Source organism: Hoplias malabaricus, chromosome 3 (genome assembly GCF_029633855.1).
Source record: "Hoplias malabaricus isolate fHopMal1 chromosome 3, fHopMal1.hap1, whole genome shotgun sequence".
NCBI lineage: Eukaryota > Metazoa > Chordata > Actinopteri > Characiformes > Erythrinidae > Hoplias > Hoplias malabaricus.
The window spans coordinates 46,249,770-46,274,643 of record NC_089802.1 but is presented as its reverse complement, the minus strand read 5'-3'; the positions used below and the strand labels follow the sequence as shown (position 1 = coordinate 46,274,643).

The 24,874-nt window shown below is 36.7% G+C and overlaps 1 protein-coding gene across 3 annotated transcripts in view; it reads right to left on the bottom strand.

Moving 5' to 3' along the window:
- The window catches only part of LOC136691723 (R3H domain-containing protein 2), a 57,967-nt gene that overhangs the window by 1,334 nt on the left and 31,759 nt on the right, over nucleotides 1-24,874 (bottom strand). For 2 of the 3 annotated variants that reach the window (XM_066664450.1, XM_066664451.1), the window contains exons 7-25: nucleotides 24,478-24,556; nucleotides 23,871-23,930; nucleotides 22,917-23,057; nucleotides 22,515-22,623; nucleotides 21,955-22,050; nucleotides 21,409-21,440; nucleotides 18,569-18,622; nucleotides 14,461-14,693; nucleotides 12,778-13,001; nucleotides 12,174-12,275; nucleotides 11,413-11,691; nucleotides 9,282-9,411; nucleotides 8,469-8,629; nucleotides 7,755-7,912; nucleotides 7,566-7,666; nucleotides 3,667-3,812; nucleotides 2,312-2,456; nucleotides 1,841-1,938; nucleotides 766-850 (exon numbers count right to left, since the gene is read on the bottom strand). In XM_066664450.1, coding sequence (XP_066520547.1) covers nucleotides 766-850; nucleotides 1,841-1,938; nucleotides 2,312-2,456; nucleotides 3,667-3,812; nucleotides 7,566-7,666; nucleotides 7,755-7,912; nucleotides 8,469-8,629; nucleotides 9,282-9,411; nucleotides 11,413-11,691; nucleotides 12,174-12,275; nucleotides 12,778-13,001; nucleotides 14,461-14,693; nucleotides 18,569-18,622; nucleotides 21,409-21,440; nucleotides 21,955-22,050; nucleotides 22,515-22,623; nucleotides 22,917-23,057; nucleotides 23,871-23,930; nucleotides 24,478-24,556 — 2,433 coding nt within the window. The remainder of the gene's footprint in view (nucleotides 1-765; nucleotides 851-1,840; nucleotides 1,939-2,311; nucleotides 2,457-3,666; nucleotides 3,813-7,565; nucleotides 7,667-7,754; nucleotides 7,913-8,468; nucleotides 8,630-9,281; nucleotides 9,412-11,412; nucleotides 11,692-12,173; nucleotides 12,276-12,777; nucleotides 13,002-14,460; nucleotides 14,694-18,568; nucleotides 18,623-21,408; nucleotides 21,441-21,954; nucleotides 22,051-22,514; nucleotides 22,624-22,916; nucleotides 23,058-23,870; nucleotides 23,931-24,477; nucleotides 24,557-24,874) is intronic. The other variant, XM_066664452.1, reaches the window with a different exon arrangement.

The window sequence follows — 24,874 nt, the reverse complement described above, 5'->3', positions numbered from 1 at the left end:
ACAAACAAAGTCACCAAAGTGGGCAACATGTCAACAAAACTAGTGGTGTTAATAAGCAGCTTCTAAGCCAGTTTTGTAACAGGGACATGGGCAACTTGACTCGTGTCCTGGTAAAAAAATAAATAAATAAAATAATAAAATAATATTCATTTTGTAAATAAATTTTGAATCATACTGCTTCAGACATAGGACTGACTTGTTTGTAGTTTAAGGGTTATCTTCACACAGATTTAATATATATATATATACACACTTTTTTTTTTTTTGTTTAATTGATTTTTTTGATCATATTTTGTATTCCTTTTGTATTTGCTTTAGAATGAATATTCTATTCATTATTAAACGAGGGCAAAAGCAAGCTTTTTGTAGTTCTGTAGCACAAATTATTAGTGTGTTACATGGACGCTAAATGTTCACCTACCAATAGATTATGAATCTGTGTGTGTTCCGGTTCAAACCTATTTTTGAACCATTCAGGGCATTTCCACCAACAAAAAATAGGATCTGGAACCCGAAAAGTTTGTTTGCAGCATGAACCAAAGAATATTAGTTTTTTCAGCACGAAGAGCGACGACGTCTGTGGGGGTGTCTAGTTATACTGCAGTGCTGTTGATTATGTATTCTGTGATGTATCCTCGGTTCCACTAAAACTGGTGTAAGCGTGGGTTTGTTCACAGAAAATCAACAAGGTTCTTACAAGCCTGAATGGAACCAGTTCAAGAACCAGAGTTCATTTGGTCCAAGAGTTATGTGTGAGACTCTTACCCACGTCAGTAGTTCCAAGATCTGTAGAGGCAGATTTAAGTGTCGGTTTCTTCCCTCGGGCTCCATGCTTTATCACTCCAGGGCTCTGTGGACAAATGCATAAAGCAGTGTCAGAAACCACACTGCTAAACCTGCATTCACACCAGCAAACAACAGTTCACTTACATCACCCCAAATCTGTCTCTCGTAGATATGTTTGAGACACCAATATTAACCACTACATTCTTCCACACTTCATTTTTCTTCAAATTGTCCCTGTATATGCGCATGATTAGAAACTGGGGACCTCAGACCACAGTGTCCAGCCCTGTGCCCAAAATGGATTCCTATTCACTATTCCCTATAATACTCACTATACAGTGCATTATTATATGGAACTGAAGTCAGGATGGTAGTCAACAATTTCTGACACTAACTAATGAGTATTTTTTTAACCAACAAGACAATGCATTATGAGTATCCACTATCGACTAATATCAGCTAGTGTACATGGGTTCTACACTACATTTTGTGGTGCACTGTGGGATTGTTTGAGCGCACTGAAGATTGTCCACTATGTTTTTGGACACTACTACAAAATGGCAGAACACCAAAAAAGTGAATAGGGCACAGTTTTGGACACAGCATATGATTCTTCCAGAGATTTGCTTGAAGACAACAGTTTAGAATTCCTTTGCTTAAAGTTTAAAAAATATATATTAAACAGATTTGTTGCTCTGTCGGTTGCAAAAGTGTGCGGAAGTAAAATGTGGAGTGCATAGAAGAAACAGCAAGTATGTTTACATATGTAATGATGTTAACAGCACAATGGGATAGTCTTAGCCAGCCTGTAAAAGATGAAATAAATTATCTAAATGCTTAGATCACTGCTTTGTGTTTATTCATTTACAGCTTTTTTGGTAGTAATACAGATATTTGACAACAAAAAGAAATGAGCCACCATAGGACAAAAGAGTTAATGACATACTATATTTGAAATATAACATTATGGAATTATATTGGCCTTCTCTTTAAACAATGGATATTTTTAAAGCTGAACAGCTAAAGGGAAAAAAAAAAAAAGTAAGAATATCACCTGGTGAGCGCTATAGGAGGACTGACTGTGGTTGTGCATTATGGGCGGAGGACACAGGCTATATTGCAGCGGCTGCCCCAGTAAGGAATACCGTCCATCTGTAACACATGGAGCGTTTTACATGTTTAGTGTTTCTGGAGAGGGGCCAAAGCAATGAGATCCTGTCAACACAGCATTAGTAGGGCAGTAGGGTAACCAGATACTGAAAGTACACTAAGTGAATGTGTTTGTATCTGTACAGTAAAGATGCAGCGCTGATCTACTGGCAGAATACACTACAATTTGTGAGTTACTTGTAGACACGGTGACAGTAACATACGTAACCTGTCATTGGTCAATGAAGCCATAATACTGTGGGCGCCTAGGATGCATGCATATGCATGTGTGTGTGTACATGAGATAGACACTAGCCATAATAGAATTACTTAATCATCACTGTGCTGTGGTAAAAATGGTGAGTGTGTACATTACCTTGTGTTGGTCCGCTGGGACGGGGGAACTGAGAAATGAGAGGGAGTGCGCCCAGCCCAGGACACACACTGTTCCCACTGCTGGATGGAGAGGGAGTGGGAGACTGCGTAGGAGAAGCCAGGGGACTACTCAACTGGGTGCTGACCTACAGAGAGATGAGATAAAGGCTAAAAATGTAAAAGTCCTTATTTAAAAAAATATGAAACACACAGAAGCTTATGTATCTAGGATAATAAAAAATGTAATAAATATTAGCAACACATGAAAACCACTGATACAGAAAATCTCTGTTTTTGTAGTTAACCATACAGTGTAATTATTCATTTAATAAGCAGCCTCTTTATCCTCAATCAGCACTATGTTAACAGTAATATTGGCATTAAGGTGTCATGTAAGTTACTCAATGTGTATAGACACAATGTATGCAGAAGAGGCCTTAAAGTTCGAAAGGCATGCCTGGAACCAAAAGTTGCCATTCTGATCCCCATGACAGGCAGGGAATAGACGTGGGAGTAACTGTGTTTCTCCTCATATTATCCATGGCTGAAGTGCTCTTAAGCAAGGAACCTAACCCCCAACCACCAATGGGTGAAATGCAGAGAATGAAATGCAGAGAATGAAGGAAAACATAAAGTAACACTTCTTAGATATATTCAACCTTGCAGCTTTACTCTTAATACTTAAGTAAATTGGAGCCTGTCAGCTGTTAAAGGAGCTGTTAAAAAATATTTATTAGATAGGGTATATTTAAGTGGCCTTTTGGACCTTCATTTACACATACATTTCATACACACACATTTTGTCAACATTCATGCATTAGACAGATTCAGCCATTGCGGATTCATTCTTCTCTTTCAAAAAAAGGCTAACAGCTTCACCTTGTGGAATACTTGTGGCACAGGTCTATAAGAAACTGTTGAATGTAAGAGCTGCACAACGTGCACTGTAAAAATATGAAGGGAAAAAAACAAAAAACAAAAACAAACAAAAATGAAATATTTCTATATGAGGCTATATTTCAATTTGACAATCTCAGATTTTTTTTATTAATTTACAGTATTTATTAGGTGCACAAAGAGGTTTTAAAGTTTTTTCTCTGTAAAATATAATTGTAATTCAATATACATTCTCCTGTGCTTTTGTCAAATATAACAATTGCCATTTTATTTGTTAAAAACAAATAAAAGATCTTCACCACACACCTAAAACTTGGTATTAATACGCTAAGTGAACAATCACCAACATCAAAATCACCATTTTAAAATCACCAAAGAACTCACATGTACCCCCCACCCCAATAAACAGAATAAATCAATGCAAATGTTTTGTGTAGACATTTGTTTTTGTTGTAATACCTGTGGCTCAGGCTTGCTGGGTCTCTGTTCCACGCTGTAATATTTGCATGGATTCCACTGCACCATGGGAGGATTCTGGGTAGACTGTGGCCCATTTGGAACGCTCAGCTGCATCACCATGACACCCGGTCCAGGGGCTGGCACTCCTACACAGACACACACACACACACACACTGACACTGATATTCCGTTGAAAACAAGTTCCCAGAAAATCTGATTTGGGAGTCTATGCCCCAATTCAATCACCCTGACAATTACAGCACAGAGAACAGTTTCATTCAGCAGAAATTGTTTGGATATTCACAAATGGTTGACCTCATTATGCTCCTGTGCAGATGCCTGGATTAGTGAATGTAAGTAAATGTGGTTTATGATTGGAAATTGTCACTGTAAGTTCTCACTAACCAGCAGAAACAGACTAAAGGAGGTGAAAGGTAAGAGTAGCTATTTGTGGCAGAGATCACGCCAATGACCACAGTTACTTCATTCAATTCAAAAGGTCAGCAGATGTTGTACAAAAGTTCACGGCACGAGGTTGTACAAACTATTTATACTGGGATAGCAGGCGCCAAGTGTCAATACAGACTACAGCTTTTATTCTGTTTAGAAAACAATTTAGAGGCAAGGTTTTGTCATCAGTAGATATTTAGTGTGGGTCATCTGTGAGCTTATTCTTCATGAATGAATATGGGTTGGAATTAAATGCAACATTTTGAAAAATAAAATAAAATTGAGTTCCTACAGGTGTCATCCTAACTATTCAGAGAGAGCGTTTTGCTAGAGCATGTTTCTCAGACCATGAAGCAAATTTTATGGAAGCAAATCTGTCTCATCAGACTTGAAGTAGCAAGTAGTAATTTGCAGCATTGAATTTGCACTGAAATTATGCATCTGAATTTTGTTGCTTTTGAATTTAAGTCTTCAGATTTATATGGAGCTATATTAGGGTCAAAAGTTTTGTTCATTTGAAAAAGAAAATCTGAAACTGAAAGTTCAAATCCTGAGATTGAACTTTGAAAAATACAACTGTGCATTAATCTCCATCAGCGGAGAGGAGCGTGGTCTAACGACTGACAGAATACCAATGAATGCGGAGGAGCTTCCTCTGTGTTGACAATGAAAACTATCGCTGGACACTCACATTATATGCAATATTCAGTGTAAAACATTGACTTCAGTGACAAAGTCCTTTACAGTGAGCTCTTTTAGACAACATTTAGTACCTATCGCAGTAAAGGAGCTATAAACTCTGTCAGAGTGTGTAGTTCCATAACCACACTATTTTCCCAGCACTTTGCTGGCGTCCCCTCCAAAATACAAGTGAAAAACTTCAGCCAACACTTCCAGGATACAAAGGATAAGCAATCGATTCATTTAGATTTTCTCTTTCACCTTAAATGCTGCACTAGTTGCATTCTGTTGCCGCTAGATGGCAAAATACGAACAACTTCCATACTGTGGAAAAACTACACGTTTAGCTTCCTTCTGCGGATATTATCTCTTTGTTTTCAAAGTGTTTCAAAAATCTGAAAGTCTCACTAAAGACACAATATAACAGACTATTAATATCCTGAAGAAATTTTACTATGGAATTTTTTTGTAATGCCCCTGTGAACATAGCATGTGATATGACAGAATATGTGGACACATGAACTGTGGGGATGTGAAAATTAGGACACCCCATGAAAGCCTTGGTCTTTTTGAACATATTTAAACATATAGACATTTGAATTTCATTTGAACAGCACTGAGAGATGGAGCTTATACAAATAAAACTGAAGAAATTACTTATAAACATAGGTTGTAAAATGTAATTGACATTGGCAGAGAGGATTTGGCAAATTTTTCATGGGTGCAACCCACACACTAAGCTCTACTGCTCATCCCACAAAAGCATGTTCCTTACAAATGTGGGACCTTTGAAAACGGAATTGAACTGGCTTTCCAGCGGTATAAGATTTATTGCCAAGAAGCATTGTTACAACAAATAAATAATCTACAAACACAAATTCTATATAAATATTTATAATATTAGAAATAACCAGACATTGTGAATACACACACCGACATTCAGTGTTTAAACAAACACAACTTTATGAATTAAACTCTGCACTTTGGGATATTATATTTGTATTACACCTTCTGTAATATCAATTTCAGATTCTTGATAATCTGACAATTAAAAAATAAAAATGCTACAGGAAATATACTCCACAGTTAATGTTTCCACACTCTGTCATATCACATGCTCTGTTCACAGGGCCATGACAAAACATTTCCAAGTAGAACTTCATCTTCAGGATATTGATAGTCTGTTTCAATAAGCCTTTCAGATTTTTGAGACACTTTGAAAATAAAGATATAATGCCCAATGAATTTAGCCAAATGCACAATTTCCCTACACATTCTATCATGTCCAATGCTGTGTTTATAGGGTAAATATACACACATTCCACAGTAAAATCAATAGTCTGTTATATTGTGTCTTTAGTGAGCCTTTCAGGTTTTTGAGACACTTCAAAAATAAAGAGATAATATCCGCGGAAGGAAGCTAAATGTGTAGTTTTTCCACGGTAGGGAAGTTGTGATCATATTTTGCCATCTAGCGGCGACAGAATGCAACTAGTGCAGCATTTAAGGTGAAAATCCAAATGAATTGATTGCTTATCCTTTGTATCCAGGACTCTGGATTTTTTAACTCCTATTTTGGCATCTGAATTTCATTTGTCGAATTTGAGCAACTTCGAAATATATTGTTTGAAGCTTTTTTTAAAGCTATTTTTAAATCTGAATTTATTAACCTTGAATAATAACAGTGAAAACGTGTTCTTGAAAATTCACGAATTCAATTGAAGAGCAATTATATTCAGATGCATAATTGCAAAGCATAATATTCTGAGTTGGAAATCTGAAGACTTAAATTCAAAAGCAACAAAATTCAGATGCATAATTTCAGTGCAAAAAAATTCAGTGCTACAAATTCAAAGGTGGTAATATTTCAAAGTCTGATGAGACAGATTTGCTTCCATATCATCTCCTTTTGGGGAAACTAAAGATGTCTAAATGTGTTTAGCAGTCATAGCTAAACAATAACAACAAACAAAAAGTAAAGAATCCACATGAAAAGCAAAGAAATGAAACCACACCCTGAAACCAAAAAGAAACTACAAAATATAGAATTATATTTTATCTTTTCTATTTTCATTTACTGACTTGATCTGTTCATTCTTGTCAACACTCACTCACCTGGAATAAAGATCATTTTTTGTTCCGTGAAAAAATACATGCTCTCAACAGTTTTTTTTTTTATTTGCACATCAGTAAATGAATGTACAGAAATTCAAGCATCTGAAGCGGAACTAAATAGAAAACAGGCTTGCGCTATGTGCTCACTTCACTTTAATTTCAAATATTCATTATACTTATGTATAATAACAATAAAGGCTCTCTTATCTCTATCTCTCTCTCTCTTAACAAGGGCACACTTCACAGCTCTGTCAGAACAGTGTTCAACTAAATTGTTGCTGGCTTAAACATTTTCTCCATGAATTTATTTGACCAGGCATAATAAACTGTATCTGTGTTATATATACTTATAAATAGTGTAAAATCCATTATTTTAAAATAATGTACCATCTGCATTCTCTCCATAGCTGTTGTGTTTACTCTGAATTTAAAATACAACAAACATTTACTGATTTCATATGTCTCAGGAAAGAAGAAAATGTCTCACTTCAGACTTGTTGTGTTAGACCAATAGAGTTCAATAATGTTTGATTATCTGCCCTTTAGTTGTCATCAGTTAAGAGCACTAAGCATGTCATTAATCCAGCACACAGACTTTTACTTTAGTTATGTGTCAGGTAAAATATTTTGATGGAAAATTCTAGGTCTGGTACCTGAATACTGCTGCTGGATCTGCTGTGGGCTGCAGGGAGAAGGAGACTGGGTCATCTGGTACTGATCTGTACTGGGAGGCTGCAGATAGCCTACAGATGGACTAATTAATACAAACACACAACTACAGTCAAACAAGCATTCTGGTTATGTGTTTCAAAAGTTAGGATGTTTTGTGTATTTATTAGTACCTTGTGCTGTTCTGCTGTGTGGGGGTCAGGACGCTGTAGTAGACTGGCATTGGTGCAGCAGTTGGCATGGCTCCCTGTACAGACTGGCTGACAGGCACCATGACAGGCTGCTGGTATTGTTGCTGCACCACTGGCTGGGTTTCATTAGCTACTGCCACCTGAGGTCACAGGAGCAGAAAACACAAAAACATCTATTACTAATAATAATTACAAAGCACATATTACAACATCATATGCAATTTTAGCTTACTCCTGGTCAAATTACATGTTTGTTGATTTTTTTAAAAATGAAAACATGTTAACACTGTCTGCTGCACACACACACTTCTGCACATTTTAATGCACAGCTATTATTTTCTCAAATTAATATATTGGGGAAAAACATGTGACCTGTGCATAAGTTATAGCACATTTATTTTTGGTTTTGTTTGATTTATGATATTAAAATATAAGAATTTAAAAATAAATATTAAAAAAAATATTTTATAAATATGCACCACAACCCTGATGGATTAAGAGGAAAAGATGATGATGATGATGATGATATATTAAATAATACACAAAAATTAAAGTGACACATTTAAGCTTCCTGTACAGGGTACAATGACTTCTTTCTATTTACAATATGACCAAACTCCTGATTAGGCCAGGTGTTTTGTATGTATCTATACTTTACAAGGTGTGTGCATCTGAGCACCTATGCCCCAACTCTACCTGATAAGAAGGCATGGGCGTGTACTGGACCATCATGCCTTGCATCTGTCCACTCATGCCTGTACGTTGAGAGTTCATTATACTAGCATTCTGCGGCTGTTGAACTCCCATCATGCCCTGGTATGCTGGCTGCTGACTGGCCATCATGGGCTGGAGAGGAGCTGATTGAACAAATACAAAAGATACATTTAGAAATAGGAGGCACTAACGTAAACTTTTGTTCATGATACTTACAAGCTGAGTAACTTGAACAAACATCTTACTGCAATTTATTTTCCCTTTCACTCAAACTATATCAGCAGTTACAATATATGCTTAATTTAAAGAATAGAATTTTAAATTAAAAAGATGACTATTTTAAGAAAGAAAAACAAGAAACATAACAACAAGGAAACATTTTCCTGTTTTTGCTGTAATCCCATCTAAACACAGGGCCATATTCTCAATACTGAAAAATCACTTGCTTGATAACTGTTCCGGAGGAGCAGCATTTGAAATAGATTGGTATTATAACTTGAAGTTAAAATGTCTAAACGTTACTAGAGGAATTCACAAAAAATATTAAGCATTTTGAATCCTTATGTTTATAGGTCTGGAAGAAAAGTGGTGAAATGAAGAAACTTGTTGGACCAAGTTTCATGACCTGCAAAGAAGAAAAATACATAAATGCCTGGGATAATTACCTCTGGATGTAATTTAAGTAGCTGTACTTCTAAATCTGATATCTAACACGCATTAATGTATCCTGAGGACATAAATATCAGATGATTGCTTCATGAGCACAGAAGAAATAAAAGAGGATTGTGGACTGACCAGGGGGCTGCGTTGGCGGTGGGAGGGGCTGAGAGCGCTGAGCTGGATACGACACTTGGTGGGATATAGACCTGTACTGCTGCCCTGAACTGGGATACTGCCCACCAGCTGAGTAATACTGCACCTGGATCTGCGAGGATAGAGAGATAGACAGAGAGATAAATTAGGACTCATCAGCCCTTGCATATATTGCATGCCAATATCTGTGTAGCCACCCACGGTCTTCACACACTGCTGTTCTCTTCACAGGGATACAAAGGCTTATTTTACACATCTTACTGAATGCTATAATTATGATAACTTGGTGCGTTATGGACAGGACACTCCCTTAGAGCCCAGACCATTAGAGCAGTTCTAATAATGATGACACAATGGAGAGATCACATGACTAATTTTGAAAGTCACTGCTGCTGTTTTTGGAAGCTGTCTTTGTCTGTTCCTTTCTACACACAGTATGTTGGTGCAATTCTTTTCTTCCTTCTTTTTTTGTCCATTCAACATTTTGTTTTCTTTTTAGACACTATACAGTCACACATCTAAGGTGATACCACCTCTGCACCTGGAGTGCGACTTTGCTCATACTCACACATACAGTATCAAAGCTTTTTCACAGGAACAACAGAGCTGATTGTTCTCTCTTTTACCTCATTATTTAGCTAAAAATCTTTTTAGGTCCAATGTTCTCAGATTCTCTCTTTCCCTGTTAACAAAGGGTAAGACATTTTGGGTGACATTTTGCTGAGCCAAAAAGTCAGGAAAAACAATCAATTTTTTTCCCCAGAACCAACCTTTCTGCTAAATGCTATTTTTAGCAAACAAGTGTAAACAGCTGAACTCTGTGCTGTTGCCAGTCAAATGTTCATCTACCTGCCCTGAATCATTCCTCAAAAAATGAAGGTATTAACCAGAGTATTAACCATCTTTTATCTAGAAACATAGAAACATTGCATTCCAACAGTAAAAGGATAAGTACAATTTTTTAATACCCATTCAAATTGCAGATATTTGCTGAGACAGACTAGCCTAGCTATTAATAATACACATAAAGCTGTTTAACTAATTTAATTTAAGGGGACACCGAACTGTCCCCCCAAAATCAAATGTTCATTCTGTGAAACTACAAGTTATTTGAGTAAGTACGTAGGGAAGTAAATAAATAAATAAGCAATCCAAGTCAGCTGGAATCATGTAGATTGTCATTAGGGCTAAGTATTAATGATACAACAAAACAAGACTAGACTTAAACATATCTATTGTGGGTGATTCTTTCTGATCATTTTTGTTCAAATAGTGCATTTCAGTAATGGGAAGACGGTCATTCATGTGTGTCTAATATTTACATTTTTCTTATTCCTACTCTAAGTTCACAACTTTAATCAGAAAACACTTTTTATACTTTTCACTTTTTTAATTCTGAGCATGTTTCCTCGCCATTTGCTTGCTCTTCCATCTATTTGGGTGCTCGAAACCAGTCTAACGTGTTTACAAGCCCTGGTGTCATTAAATGGGTAAAAACAAACAAATAAAACGTATCTGGGTACGATATGCTAGGCTTTATCTATCTCTGCTCACAGCACAGAAAAGGCAACTGGAGCCTATTAGACAATTCCGGCCTCTAAATGAGAACTCCAGGCACTGAAAAGCCTTGTCCAGAACCACCATTTTCAGCCACTGTTGAGAACGAGCCTCTGTTTACTTTCATGCCAGAAAAGCAAAGGGCTCAGGCGTGTGAAGCAAAAAGAAACTGGATTTAGTCAAATTCTCTTAACTCTGACAAGAGGAAGTGGGACAAATTGTTGAGTACCTGCTACAAAAGATGCAGAACAAAATGAGAATGACTCGTTTTATCATATGACCTAAGACTGGCAGATCTGGATTGTTCATAGATTAATTTGGAGATCTGGAATTCCTGACAATGTGTGAATCCATTCAAACCACAATATTTTTTTTTCCTTACACAAATCATCACATGGTTTTGTTCTTTCACTCTATGGTTATTTATCCATTGCTTAATATTTTGTCAGATTTTCATATTTAGAGGCCTCATTTAAGCCAACGGAGTGATTATTTGTGAATTAATGTGTGATCAAGAATAAAAATGTTTAGTTATGTAATAAGCTGAATGCAATACCTGCTGAGGTGGTGGAGGGGGCTGCATGTAGCCCTGTGCAGGAGGAGTTGTCTGCAGTACAGTCTGTGTAGGTGGCTGAGGAGGTGGTGGAGGGTGTTGGTGAGGTGTGGGCGGCTGGTAACCAGAGGGTGGAGCAGACATAATGTAGCCTGGCTGTGGCGGATGATGTTGGGACAGGACAGCAGGAGGAGGCTGGTAAAGGTTACTCTGCTCTGGAGCCTCGCTCGAACCTTGGCGGCTCAAAGACATTTGCCCAAAGCCTGGATTTAACTCATCGGCCTGAGACAGAAATGGGGAGGAAAAGGGTTTAAAAATCACATAATAAAAAACAAAGGCAAAGTAGCAACATCAGATATTTTATTTGATAATATTGTTCAACTCAGTATTAATTTCTGAGTATGGAATCAATTCTAAAAAACACTACATTCCATCCTACATTACCAGTCAACTGTTTTGCCACACCTGAGTGATTTTTTTTCTGTTCTCTGCAACAGAGAAGCCTACTACTTTATAGTAAACATATAGGCATATAGAGCAATATAGTCTAGGCGCAGGTAAAGGAATAGAGAGAGAAAAAGCTTGAGACTAGAAAGAGGATGTATAAGAATGAGTTATACAGATAATGAGAAAGATGAAGAGACTGCAGGCAAATAATCAAACTGTTAGAGGAAATTGTCATACTGCTAATATCATAATACAGTTTAAGGAGGATGAAGAGACATTAAGGAGATGTGAAGGAGAACAGGAAAGGGAATTAGTACCATGTTATACTGCTGAGAAGGAGAAACAGGCAGGATGACCTGAGGGCAGGAGGGACTGGAGTATGAGACAGGCTGTGGAGAGGGCTGCAGAGATGCTACCGGCTATAAAGAGAGAGAGACAGACAGAAATAGGAAGATAAAAGATGTAGCTGAGAAAGTCAAGAGTAAAAATGTGTTGCCATACTTAAAGTAGTTTTTTTGTGACATTCATTCGTCTGTAAGCGCTTATCCAGTTCAGGGTCGCGGTGGGTCCGGAGCCTACCCAGAATCACGGGGCGTAATGCAGGAACACACCCTGGAGAGGGCGCCAGTCCTTCACAGGCCAACACACACACACACCTATGGACGTTTTTGAGTCATCAATCCACCTACCAACGTGTGTTGTTTCTTGGACCATGAGAGAAAACCAGAGCACTCGGAGGAAAAGCCACGCGGACACGGAGCGGGACTTGAACCCACAACCTCCAGGTCCCTGGAGGTGTGTGACTGCGACACTACCTGCTGTGCCACCATGCCACCCACGTCCAGTTACAGATACAATAATAATCCTATGTTATCTTTGATAGAAGTAAAAACCTAGATATTTTGTAAAAAGTCCACTTACCTGTGGCAGCATGTGGTTGTGGCTGCTGATGGGATGTTGTGGGTGGGTGTGAGTGTGAGCATGTGTAGGGGTGGGCAGCAGTGCAGTTTGAGGAGGTGGTGGGGGTGCCTGGTTCTGGGGTGGAGGGCCACTGGAGGGACAGTTGGAAGGACATGGCAAAAGACTGCGCCCCTGCTGAGGGGGTTGGGGTAGGGTGCACGCCTCTGTGGTGACAAGAGGAAGACCTGCAAAACAAGAAAAGTAAGGAAGAGTAACATTAAATTCTATTAAATGGAAGAGTAATTTTGAATTATTTACTATATTCATGCTGGAATCCTTTTATTAGGGGAAGAGTTACAACCCTAATTCATAAACTTGGGATGCTGCATAAAATGTATATAAAAACAGAATGCAATAATTTGCAAATCTCATCGACATGTTTTACTCACAATAGAACATACAACACATTTTGAAAGTGAGACATTTTACAATGTAAAACTTATAAGATTTTGAATATCCCACCATCTACGGCACATCATATCCTCAAATGACTCAAAAGAATCTGGAGAAATCACTGTGTACAAGGAAAAAGGTGGATGGTCATATTGAGTGCTTGTGATCTTGGAGGCCTCAGGGGGCACTGCATTAAAGACAAGCATGATCCTTCATTGAAAAATCACTCTATGGGCTAAGAAGCACTTCCAGAAATCATTGTCTGTAAACACAATTTGCAATCAATAAATACATGTGAAAGTTGTATCATGCTAAGAAGCTGTCAACATGATCTAGAAACGCTGCCATCTTCTATGAGACAAAGCTCATCTAAAACAGCCTGAGGCAAAATGGAAAACCATTCTGTGGTCAGATTAATCAAAATTTTAAATTCTTTTGGCAACAACTGAAGCCATGTCCTGCAGACTCAAGAGAAGCAGGAACATTCAGTTTGTTATCAGCACACAGTTCAAAAGCCTATATCTCTGGCAGGGGCAGCTTACACATCTGAAAATGCACTTTTAAAGCTGAACAGTATATAGAGGTTTTAGAACAACATATGCACCAATAGAAAACATTTGGTGCATCATGAATTGAAAAATCCAGCAAAGATCTAGGACTGTTGAGCAGCAAGGATCTTACATCAGACAAAAATAAATAAATAATAAAAAATTCCTCTCCAAAATCTCCAACAATTGGTCTCCTCACTTTGCAGATGATTTCAGAAGACGTTGTTAAAAGACAATCTAAGACATGGCCCTGTCCCAACTCTGAGATATGTTGTTGCCATGAAGTTTGTAAATGAGTTAATATTCTTTGTGAAATGTTACAATATCTCACTTTCCACCTCTACTATGTGTTCTATGTTCTACTGTGAATAAACTATGGGTCTTTTTAATTGAATTTGTCTTTAATATATTTTACACAGTGATCCAACTTTCATGGAATTGTTTTTGTACTATTTAAACAAAAAATAAAATAAAATTTATATATATATATATATATATATATATATATATATATATATATATATATATATATATATATATATATATTTTTTTTTTTTTTTTTTTTTTTTTTTTTTTTTTTTTTTTTTTTGGGCCAAGTTTTAGTTCCAAATTGACTTCCCTTTACTTAATGATCAGACCTGGTTACATCATCATCATCATCATCATGTGACGACGTTTAATATATTAAGACGACTATGTGAACCTGTGCGTGAGCCCCTGGCACTGCCCTGCGAGCCCTTGCTGCCCAGGCTGTCGCCACGTGTGAGGATGGAAATCCCACTAAAGCTGCTGGCCTTAGTGACAGGTGGCCGCAGTGTGCGGTTAGAACTGTCTGAGTCTGTGCTGCTCCATGGACGTGGTTCTAGACTCTTCATGTCACTGTCCGTGCTGCTCTGTCGACTACTGGACGCCCTGCTCGAACTCTCCTTATTACCCCTACATAGTCAAGGAGAGCAAAGGAGAGGAAAGAGACAGGGGTGGAACAGGAGAAAGGAGAAGGACAGGAAGAAGGGAACAGTTCTCATAAAATATCAATAGAGAGTTAACACAGACCTGTCATTTCTATAAATAAATAAATTATAAAAGAAAAAAAAAAAAAAGAAAAAAAAATTATAATAATAATACATAAATCTTCAGATAAAATAAACACAAACACACATAGCCACTTTGACATTTTTGACAAATGTACACAACACTACAAAGACCCAGCAGGATACACACACATTAAAAAAGGAGGCTTCAAAGAAACAATATTAAGACAAGGCACCATTCACAAAAAACACTTGTGAAAATGTCCTCCCCTCTTTACTGCAAGCAACAGACAATCAATCATACACACAAACAAGGACAAATCTGCAATTGTCTATTAGCACAACAACTCATGCCCTTTAAAAACAAACTGCACAATGCAAAAAAAATAAATAAATAAAAAAAAAATTATGCATACACATATATATTAAAAAAATAAATACATTTGATACACACACACACACACACACACACACACACACACACACACACACAAAACACTAGCATTTTGTTTAACTATAAGCATACACACTCATTTTCTGTGTGCTACGCTGTCCCTCTGGACAGGAGCAGCTGCCAAGAAAACCAATAAATCAATAGTCATTTTTATCATTTCATTTACATATTTTTCATTAAGTGACGTTCCATATTAAACACTTTTTTAAATAATTAAATATTTGCCAAAAGAAAAAAAATCTAAACAATAATAATCTAAATAGTCAGATATTATAATCTACAAATACTGCCTAAATAATGGCAGTTTGTAACTTTTCCTTTGCATAAGTTCTTTACCCTACTTCAACACAGATCCACAGTGTGAAAGGTATCTATTTCTAGCTGACATGGTTCTTGGCATTATTCAAAAACACTTAATGGCAACCTAATGGCTGCATACTGATGTACTGTGCAAAAATAAAATACCAATCTATTATGAATTTAACTACCAGTTAAAATGGTCATTAAATTTACTCATTTTACTGTATCAGGGAGGAAAAAAAAACAAACAAAACAAAAAAAAAACATACCATTAAGAATATTATCAAATTTATCGGTATATGAATTTGTTCACACATCATTTGCACATTAATGCAATTTTCTCTTCCAACCTTACCATCTTAAAACCAAGCAGTTATAGCTATATCCTCCCAACACTGCTCCCAAATGAGTCACTGCAGTTGTGTCCCTTCAAAGAGATCCTAACACTAACAAATTCACACATACTCCTTTAAATAATTGAAGGTCAGGCTTCTGGTATTTACACAGGGTCATAAACTTATATAAAGGCTTATAACAAAACTATGATTTTTAGTATCATAAGACGTAGGGGCTTTAAACATCATTTTAAGTTTTCCATGTTCTAATTGAGTTCATGTTTTAGGCAGCCCAATAACAGTTACTCACACCAAAAAACCATTTAATTGAACTGAGGGACATAACAGACCTATTTCTTAGTTTTCAAAGAGGTCACCTAATACATCCCCTACAATAACTTTATACCAATTAAATGCTAATCTGAAAACACCCTACTAAACCTTGTTCAAACGGCCATGCACAGAATGCTTAGGTAATAATAACAGTAAAATGAAAGTCTTCCCCAAGATGAGTAGGCTATATGGCAAGTAGTAGCATGGGCAACAAAAACAGCATGGCCACCCTTGTTTTATGCTTGTCCCACTTTGTCCCCAAGTGAAAATTCAATGCCCGTATTAAAATGATGAAACAGAGGGAAATGTCCTCACTATTTAGTCATTAAAAAGGGTGTGGCTACAGATTCAGCTCCATGGCATTTTCAGGGTCATATGGAAAACATTTTGATTTGAACATCAGAAAACCAGACGTTCATGATACTGAATAAAGTTAAGCCCATGTAGAAAGGTATTCTCAATTTTTTAAATGTTATAAGTGATTACCTATCAACATCAGAAAGCAGAGATCCCTTTATGAAAAAATATAGCATATCAGCATGGATCATTAATTTACAAAAAATGTTATGTATTAACAGTAATTGCTATTCTTACACATTGCAACAGACATGTCAAGGCTCACAGATGTCTTGAGGTGCACACCTGAAAAAGCCTCAATTATGCATCATGTGGATATGCAGATATACATGATTTTGTGCATCAAGTACACACTGCTTGGCTATGTAGAAGTAATAGTGGCAGGTCACAATCTAAACAGGCTAGATGGTACCGTCAATTAAAGTGTATAACATTTTTTTTACAATATGCTCTTTCTGCAACTAATTTTTTTCTTTGCTGGTTTATACATTCTGGTTTGAATGCTGTCCAAGTGCACAAAATGTTACATTAAAATATGTTGGTTAACATTCACAAATACGGAGCCTTCATTCTATATTCAGTTCCACTGTGAAACTGTATGCAATCCAGAAGTCCCACAGAGCTCGCAGGACGATGTGTGTCTTAAAAGGGAAAGTCTACGATTGTGGGGAAATGCAGTTTTCTCTGGTTTGTTTATGTTCAGAATCTCAGCATCTATTATAGTTGGAACAGTATGTGTGAGGGGGAAAAAAAAGACTATGTGGCTGAAATTTAACTTGTAAAAAAAAAAACAATTATAAATTGTATGTTTTAATTCACTGTTTGAATTACCACAGTAATTCACTCATGTGTAACTTGAGTTGTTTAACTTTGTAGCATTTTCTGGAAAGGCATTTCTGCCTTAAGTAATCTGAAACAGCAAAATTAAGTCAATATTACCCACCTATGGAAAAGGAACAAGGCAATATCTTCATATTGGTTCATGCTTTTTAATGTTTGGAGGTCTATTCATTGACTAAAATCCTTCAGATTCAATTTCTGCCATCAGCAGACAGAGAAACAAAGCCTAGCATACTAGACTGCAGCACATAATGAAGAAATATCTCCTGAATTTCATAAAACATGCTTACTTGATTACAATTGCACGTCTCCTTTAATAGTGATCAGTTTGTTTTATTGAATGCTGTGTTTGTTGTCAAAATAATTTATACATGATCCTTTTTTAAGGCAGTGTAGTCGAGTGAATATTTATGTACATAATTAACAGATGAGCTATTTATGCTGCCTGCACACCAATTTTCTGAGAAATAGGGAGGGAATGTGAGAGAGAGAGAGAGAGAGAGAGAGAGATTGATTCAAGAAGGATCCAGGTAACCAATTAAAAAGTTAAATAAATAAAAAGAAGAGACTGCAAAAGTGAGGGAGGGAGGAGGATAGAGAGAGCGCGAGAGCAAGAGAGAGAGAGAGAGCAAGAGTGGGAATCAGAAAAATGAGACATTTTTGTACTTTTCTGCCATGCTATTTTGCTCATTAATAAACTGAAGCTAGATACAGATAGAATTATCTATTAAATTATCTTTACACTTTATGGCAAATAATGAAAAAAAAAAAAATAAATGAAAATGGCAAGAAGACCCCACAGACTGCAATAACTCCAAACATGCGTCAGGTAGCAGAAAACTGTTGCATCACCATACAGCAAGTGACAATGCCAGAACATTCCCCACTGCAACCATAGCAACCAGAATTAGCCTGGCCCCACATACACACATGAACACACATATATACACCCACCAAAGTCCAGGTTCATATCAAAGAAAGTGCAAGAACAGTTAAGATTTGTGAAGTCCCCCTCCCCAATACCCCACAATGCGATTAAGTTCAGATTCACACAGCAGCCATGCACGGGCCCCTAGCAACCCCACGCCCCCCAACCCCCCTCATGTGGCAACACACGGTCACCACAGAAACACGCATGGTAATAAACAGCACATTCAGTACCTAAAGATCTGCCTCCTCTTATGGGAGGAAGAGGAGTAGCCTTCAGTGGACAGTCTGTGGGGTTAGAAAAAGGCTGAAAGTTACAGGGGAAGAGGAAGGGGATTTTTGTGCATGTGTGCACATCTATAGGGGGTTTTTGGGGGTGGGTGGGTGGGGTTAAAACCAAAGCCTGGATTTGTTCGATCTGGACAGGGAGAGTAGGCTTTAAACAGGGGGGGAAAGTGAAAACTAAGCAAAGTTTCCAGTCCTAAGCCCACAGTGTTTATACCGCTCTCAGCACTGCTCTACAGTATATTCATCCTATCTCAGCAAAATAAACTACCTCCGCATGTGCTCTACAAAGGCTTTAAGGCAGCAATGTTCAGCTCATGTACATTCATTGGACTCTATTAGACATGGCTTCCATCAGGTCCACCTACATTATACATACATTTTCTACTTTCTAGTTTTAAAATGTATTATAATACTTTATCCTTTCTTTACCTTGTTTATAAATTGCTACAGTCCTTTACAGAATCACTAGAGCATTACTTGGGAAGTGGATCATTCTGCTCTGAATTGACACTTATATGACAGTTTTGAACGCTTGCTAAAGTTTCTGTCCACTTTATTAAATCAAACCTATCCCTGTTAGTTCACCTTTAAGTGGTTCATCATGTGTGGCACAGACTGTCATAATCATCTTCCAATCCAAGTGTTCAAACTTCTTAATGGGCCATAATTACAGCACCCATGTGCGAAAATGCTATTACAGAAAAACAATTCCAGAAATTCCAATGAAGTTGGGACGTTTTGTAAAACATAAATAAAAACAGAATACGGTGATTTGCAAATCCTTTTCGACCTATATTCAATTGAATACACTACAAAGATCAGATATTTAATGTTCAAACAGATAAACTTAATTGGGGTTATTATTTATTTTATTTTTTTTTTGCAAATATTCACTCAATTTGAGGCCTGCAACACGTTCCAAAAGAGTTGGGACAGGGCCACAATAGACTGGGAAAGTTGAGGAATGCTCAGAAATCACCTGTTTGAAACATTCCAACAGGTGAACAGGTTAATTGGAAACAGTGTCATGATTGGGTTTAAAGGGAGCATCCCCGAAGGGCTCAGTCATTCACAAGCAAGGATGGGGTAAGGTTCACCACTTTGTAAAAAAATGCATGAGCAAATCTTCCAACAGTTTAAGAACAACATTGCAAGGAATTTAGGGATTTAATCATCTACAGTCCATAATATCATCAAAAGATTCAGAGAATCTGGAGAAATCTCTGTAAGTAAGCGGCAAGGCCAAAAACCAACATTGAATGCCTGTGACTTTTGATCCATCAGGCGGCACTGCATTAAAAACCGACATAAATCTGTAACAGATTACCACATGGGCTCAGCAACACTTCAGAAAACCACTGTCAGTGAACAAAGTTCATTGTTCCATCTACAAATGCAAGTTAAACTCAAAGCGAAAGCCAACAGCACCCAGAAACACTGCCAGCTTCCCTGGGCCCAAGCTCATCTGAGATGGATTGACAAAAAGTGCCCTATGGTCTGACGAGTCCACAATTCAAATTGTTTTTGGAAATCATGGACGTCATGTCCTCCGGGCCAAAGAGGATAAGGACTGTCCTGATTGTTATCAGTGCAAAGTTCACAAGCCAGCATCTCTAATGGTATGGGGGTGTGTTAGTGCCCATGGCATGGGTAACTTGCACATCTGTGAAGGCACCATTAATGCTGAAAGGTACATACAGGTTTTGGAGCAACATATGCTGCCATCCAAGCAACTTCTTTTTCAGTGACTTCCATGCTTATTTTAGCAAGATTCAATTGAATATAGGTTGAAAAAGATTTGCAAATCACTGTATTCTGTTCTTATTTAGGTTTTACACAATGTCCCAACTTCACTGGAATTGGGGTTGTAAATAAATTAATATGTATTCAACAACTGAACATTTGTGCTAAAAATCATTAACACTTCAAGGCTGTTTAAATTTCACAGCTGATGTTTTGTCTTTTTGCCTTCAGTACACTCGGGTGTTGTGGGTCTCAATGAAAATTATTTGGTATCTCAGAAACTACAGGTATTTGCTTTGTGATTTTGTCTGCAGTCCTGAATAAACGTAATACATTCTGTAGTTATTTCTAAGGCAGACATTGTAGGAACACTGCTAAATGCGATTCACGTTCTAAAAAAGTAACTGATGGACAGGGTAAAGAAAGGTTAACAAATTAGGAGGATTTATGAAATGGACTACAGTGTGTAATTAAACCACAAAAGTAAGTTATAGTAAGTGGACCTGATAAAAATTAGTGCAGATAAAAGTTTGGTGTACTTACAAAAGTGGCCAGTGAGTGTATAAAGTAGCAAAGTCTTGGATTTACAGGACATAAGACACAGTTCCATTTAATCAGAGAAATGACTGACAAATATTCAATCCATAAAAAAATCATCATTCATAAAGTAATTTAGTCTTTCACTGGTGTTCATCCTCAAACACTTGAACCTTTTAGTAACAAACAAAACGTCAGTTGGCTTATGGACTGCGTACTACACTTGACAGAGACAGATTTATGAACAAACATTTTTCAGGGTAATGGGGGTATGTTGCAGCAATGACACACTAGCTATTTATTGTCAGTGGGCATTGCTGGTGAGAGGAACACTCAATGTGAGTAGCATAACAGATTGTAAGAAATAAATCCGTAAACATACTGTCATTACATGTAAAGTACACGTATAGTTGTTTATTTTGCTAGTATATTATTTATTTTAAAAACATGCCAAATAAAAACACTAACTTAAACCAGTGCTGCTCACCAGTGTAGGTGCATCTTACCTGTTGTCGTTGATGTATCCATTTTGAGAAGACTGTGAAGAAAAAAACACCTGCACATTACGAATAGCTCCAAAGCTAATCCTAATCCCCAAACAGTTGCTTATAAATATAGATTAACAAGCAGGCAGCTCTTTCACTAACAGTGATTTGCAGAGTGGGTTTCAATTATTTTTATTACAAATCATTTTGAATTACACCTTGATCAAGGCAAATGACATGATCAACTAAACTGTAAAATGTATAATATTAAGAATGAGAGAAATTTATTTTTAAAGGGACTCTAAGATGCTCAAAGAAGGCTTAATACATCAGAGTAGCAATCTGGTAGCAGGTGGAATATTCTGTGCTCCTAAAAGCACATAATATAAGTAATACAATGAACATTAGAATTATATATTTTTAAACAAATTAAGGTTCTGGAAGAGTTCGCTGGCAATACAGATTGTGTATTGTGCATTGCTGCAAATTATCCTCTTATGTGAAATGTGGAATAGTGGCACTGCTTTGATTTTTTTTATTCCCCATGCCCCAGTGGCAAGCACTTACTTCCCGTGCAAAGATTCTATCTCGGACCCGCTGATACTCCTCCTCCCTCTCCTCAATGGACTTACTGCGTCGACCATCCTGAAGTGGAACCCGGATCTGAGAGACAAAACATGGGCATACAAAAGGTAATAATGATGGAGGATGAGACAACAAATAAAAATCCAACAACAGGCAAACCTTGTTATAAAAGCATGCCACACAAGTGTTGTATTTCAGTAATGGAGAGACTGTAATTTAGAGTCTAGAATATACCTCTTACTTATTAGAATCCATGAGATGCAAATAACTGTTTTAAAGAATTATTGTTTAATTAATTGTGGGGTGTTTATTACGTGCTATGCCTACGCTTTGATGCAATTCTAACTCAATATGCTCACACCACAAGATTTTAAACAGCTCTGCAAGCTAACCCTGGGTGTAGTTACCCCATTCCCCATGGATGAAATAATCTCCTTGCACTTCTGTATTTAAACAAAATAACTGTGTCAGTCCCCAATGACAAAAGCCTCTGCAGGACCACCACATTAATTGTGTATATATTTTGAGAAAGAAGGGCTCACCTGGTTATCATCTTTGTCCATGCTTGCATCATCCCTTTTCAAGATAAATTTCTTTTGGAATTCCATGTTCCTCTCATCCTTAATGTGCTCAGAAAACCTCTGCTCAGGGCTGAAAAAAAGTGAGTATTATAGTATTAGAGCTGACTGAAAAACCCGCATGTTTATCTTATAAAACACCTCAATTTTTAGAACTTATAAACAGTGCAATTTTTAGAACTCAGTTTCATATTTAACGTTGTTTCTATAGGCATTACCATATATGTCTTATGAATGCAAATATTGAACATTTATTAAATAATGCTAATGGATCATTCAATGATGCCTATGAAGTTATTGTATTAAATAATTTTCCAGTGAAAACCAGTGTCATGTTTTTCTGAGAATTGTATATAATCCCCATACATGCGTGTGTTGCTCGTCTTGTTGATGATGACTGCTTTGCCTGTTTGGTCCACATTGTGATCCATGCCAAAATAAGCTGCCACTCGGTGCAGCAGCATACGATGGTAAGAGGTCATTTGTGGGAACTTCTTATACTGGTTGCTGAAAATAAAACAAATTTTAAAATACTTATGTACTACGACTAATATCCTATAAATAGTAAACTAATAAAATAGTTATACTTTTTGTATCATTGAATCATTACTAGAAATGATGTCTGTTGAGAGGTGAGAGGTGTTTTTGTGATTATATCTCCTATCCAAAAAAAAAAATTAACTGGCTTTAATGTTTGCTTATCACCTCTTAAGTCTTTTAAAACTAACTGATTTTAATATTACCAACTATAAAAGCAAACATTCAACCAGCCAACAGGGGGCAATAAGCACTTCATATAAGTGGTCACGACATACAGACACTCACACCATCAACCCACCATTGTATATTTAAAAGAAAAAAAAAAAACACCTGAGTTTTTGCTTTGATGCTGTCCATTTATACAGATTAAGTCAAATTACAAAAGAAGTCAATGTAAATACAAATTTACTGCAATTAGATTACAAAGTAGGGGCATTGAAACAGATACACATTTACATAGATTTTAATATCTGTTATTCTTTCATAGGCACAAACGGCCAATAAAAATAAGTATTGGGTAAAGATAGCAGTTGAAAAAAGATGTGTATGTGGCATTTTTCACAATCTTTTACTTTGGTAAAAATCAAGTATGAGTCAATCAATCTTATGTTCATCAGTTCTAAACAACAGGACTCTGTTTTGTGTGTGGAGCTACTGGGTTCATGAGTTTGCAACAATTAAAACAATTATGGCACTACTGCTGATGGAGAATGTAAGCTTGCCTAATTCTAGGAAAACCTTGAAGTCCATGTAAACAAGTTGAAATACTCGAACACTCACTTGTCATCATTAATAAATTCCAGTATATCTTGTTCCAGCTTCAGCAACATCATTCTATCCCTGTTGTATTAAGAAAAGTGTAAAAAAAAAAAGTAAAAAGGAGGGGAACAGGAGCTTTTTAGTGAAGGAGAATGATTAGTTATGCTATTAACATAGGAGAAACTACTTGTCATCATTTGTAATCTATATAAATTTAAAACACTGACAACTGTAAATAAAAATGAACCACACAAAAATATTATAATCAAATCAATACTGACTGGCAAATATTCTGGTCCACACAACATCTTTAGATCTTTGAAATCTGCATTTATGACAAATGTTCATACTGGACAAGCACTAATAACTACAGGTGCTGGTCATAAAATGATTATAAAAGTATTATTAATTAGTATAAAAGTATAATATATATGTTTAATATGCTTTCAAAAGTATAATATACAAGTTTCACTTTCTGAATGGAATCACTGAAATAAATCAACTTTTTCATGATATTCTAATTTTATGACCAGCATTTGTATATCTAGGTTCTGTAATATATGTAGCGGAGCTAAACTTGCTGTAAATTTGTCCTATGTCGTTGCTGTCTATGCTGGGTCAATTTTACCTGGGATTGTTTTTCAGTGTATTCACCAAGAACTCATGCACATCAATGCCTGTGGAGTCTGTGTACTCCTGACTGGAGTCTGTAATAAGAAGAAGAAAAAAAAATAATAATAAAAAACAGCACAGTAAGTCTCCAGGTACCTAGCCATCCTCAGCTGTGGAACAGTATGTGGATTCAGTATAGTTTAATTGTGGAACTGAACAGACCATTTGCGTTACACACACACAAATCATGAGCAAAAAAATAAATAAATAAATAAACAGTAAATCTTTTCTGTGGTAATTTCATTCATGTCTTCCCCAAATGTAAGAAGCTGAATTCATTGCAAGTACTTGGATTTGCAGGGGATTAAACTGAAATAAATCTTACAATTTATCCAAATCTTACGAATGTGAGT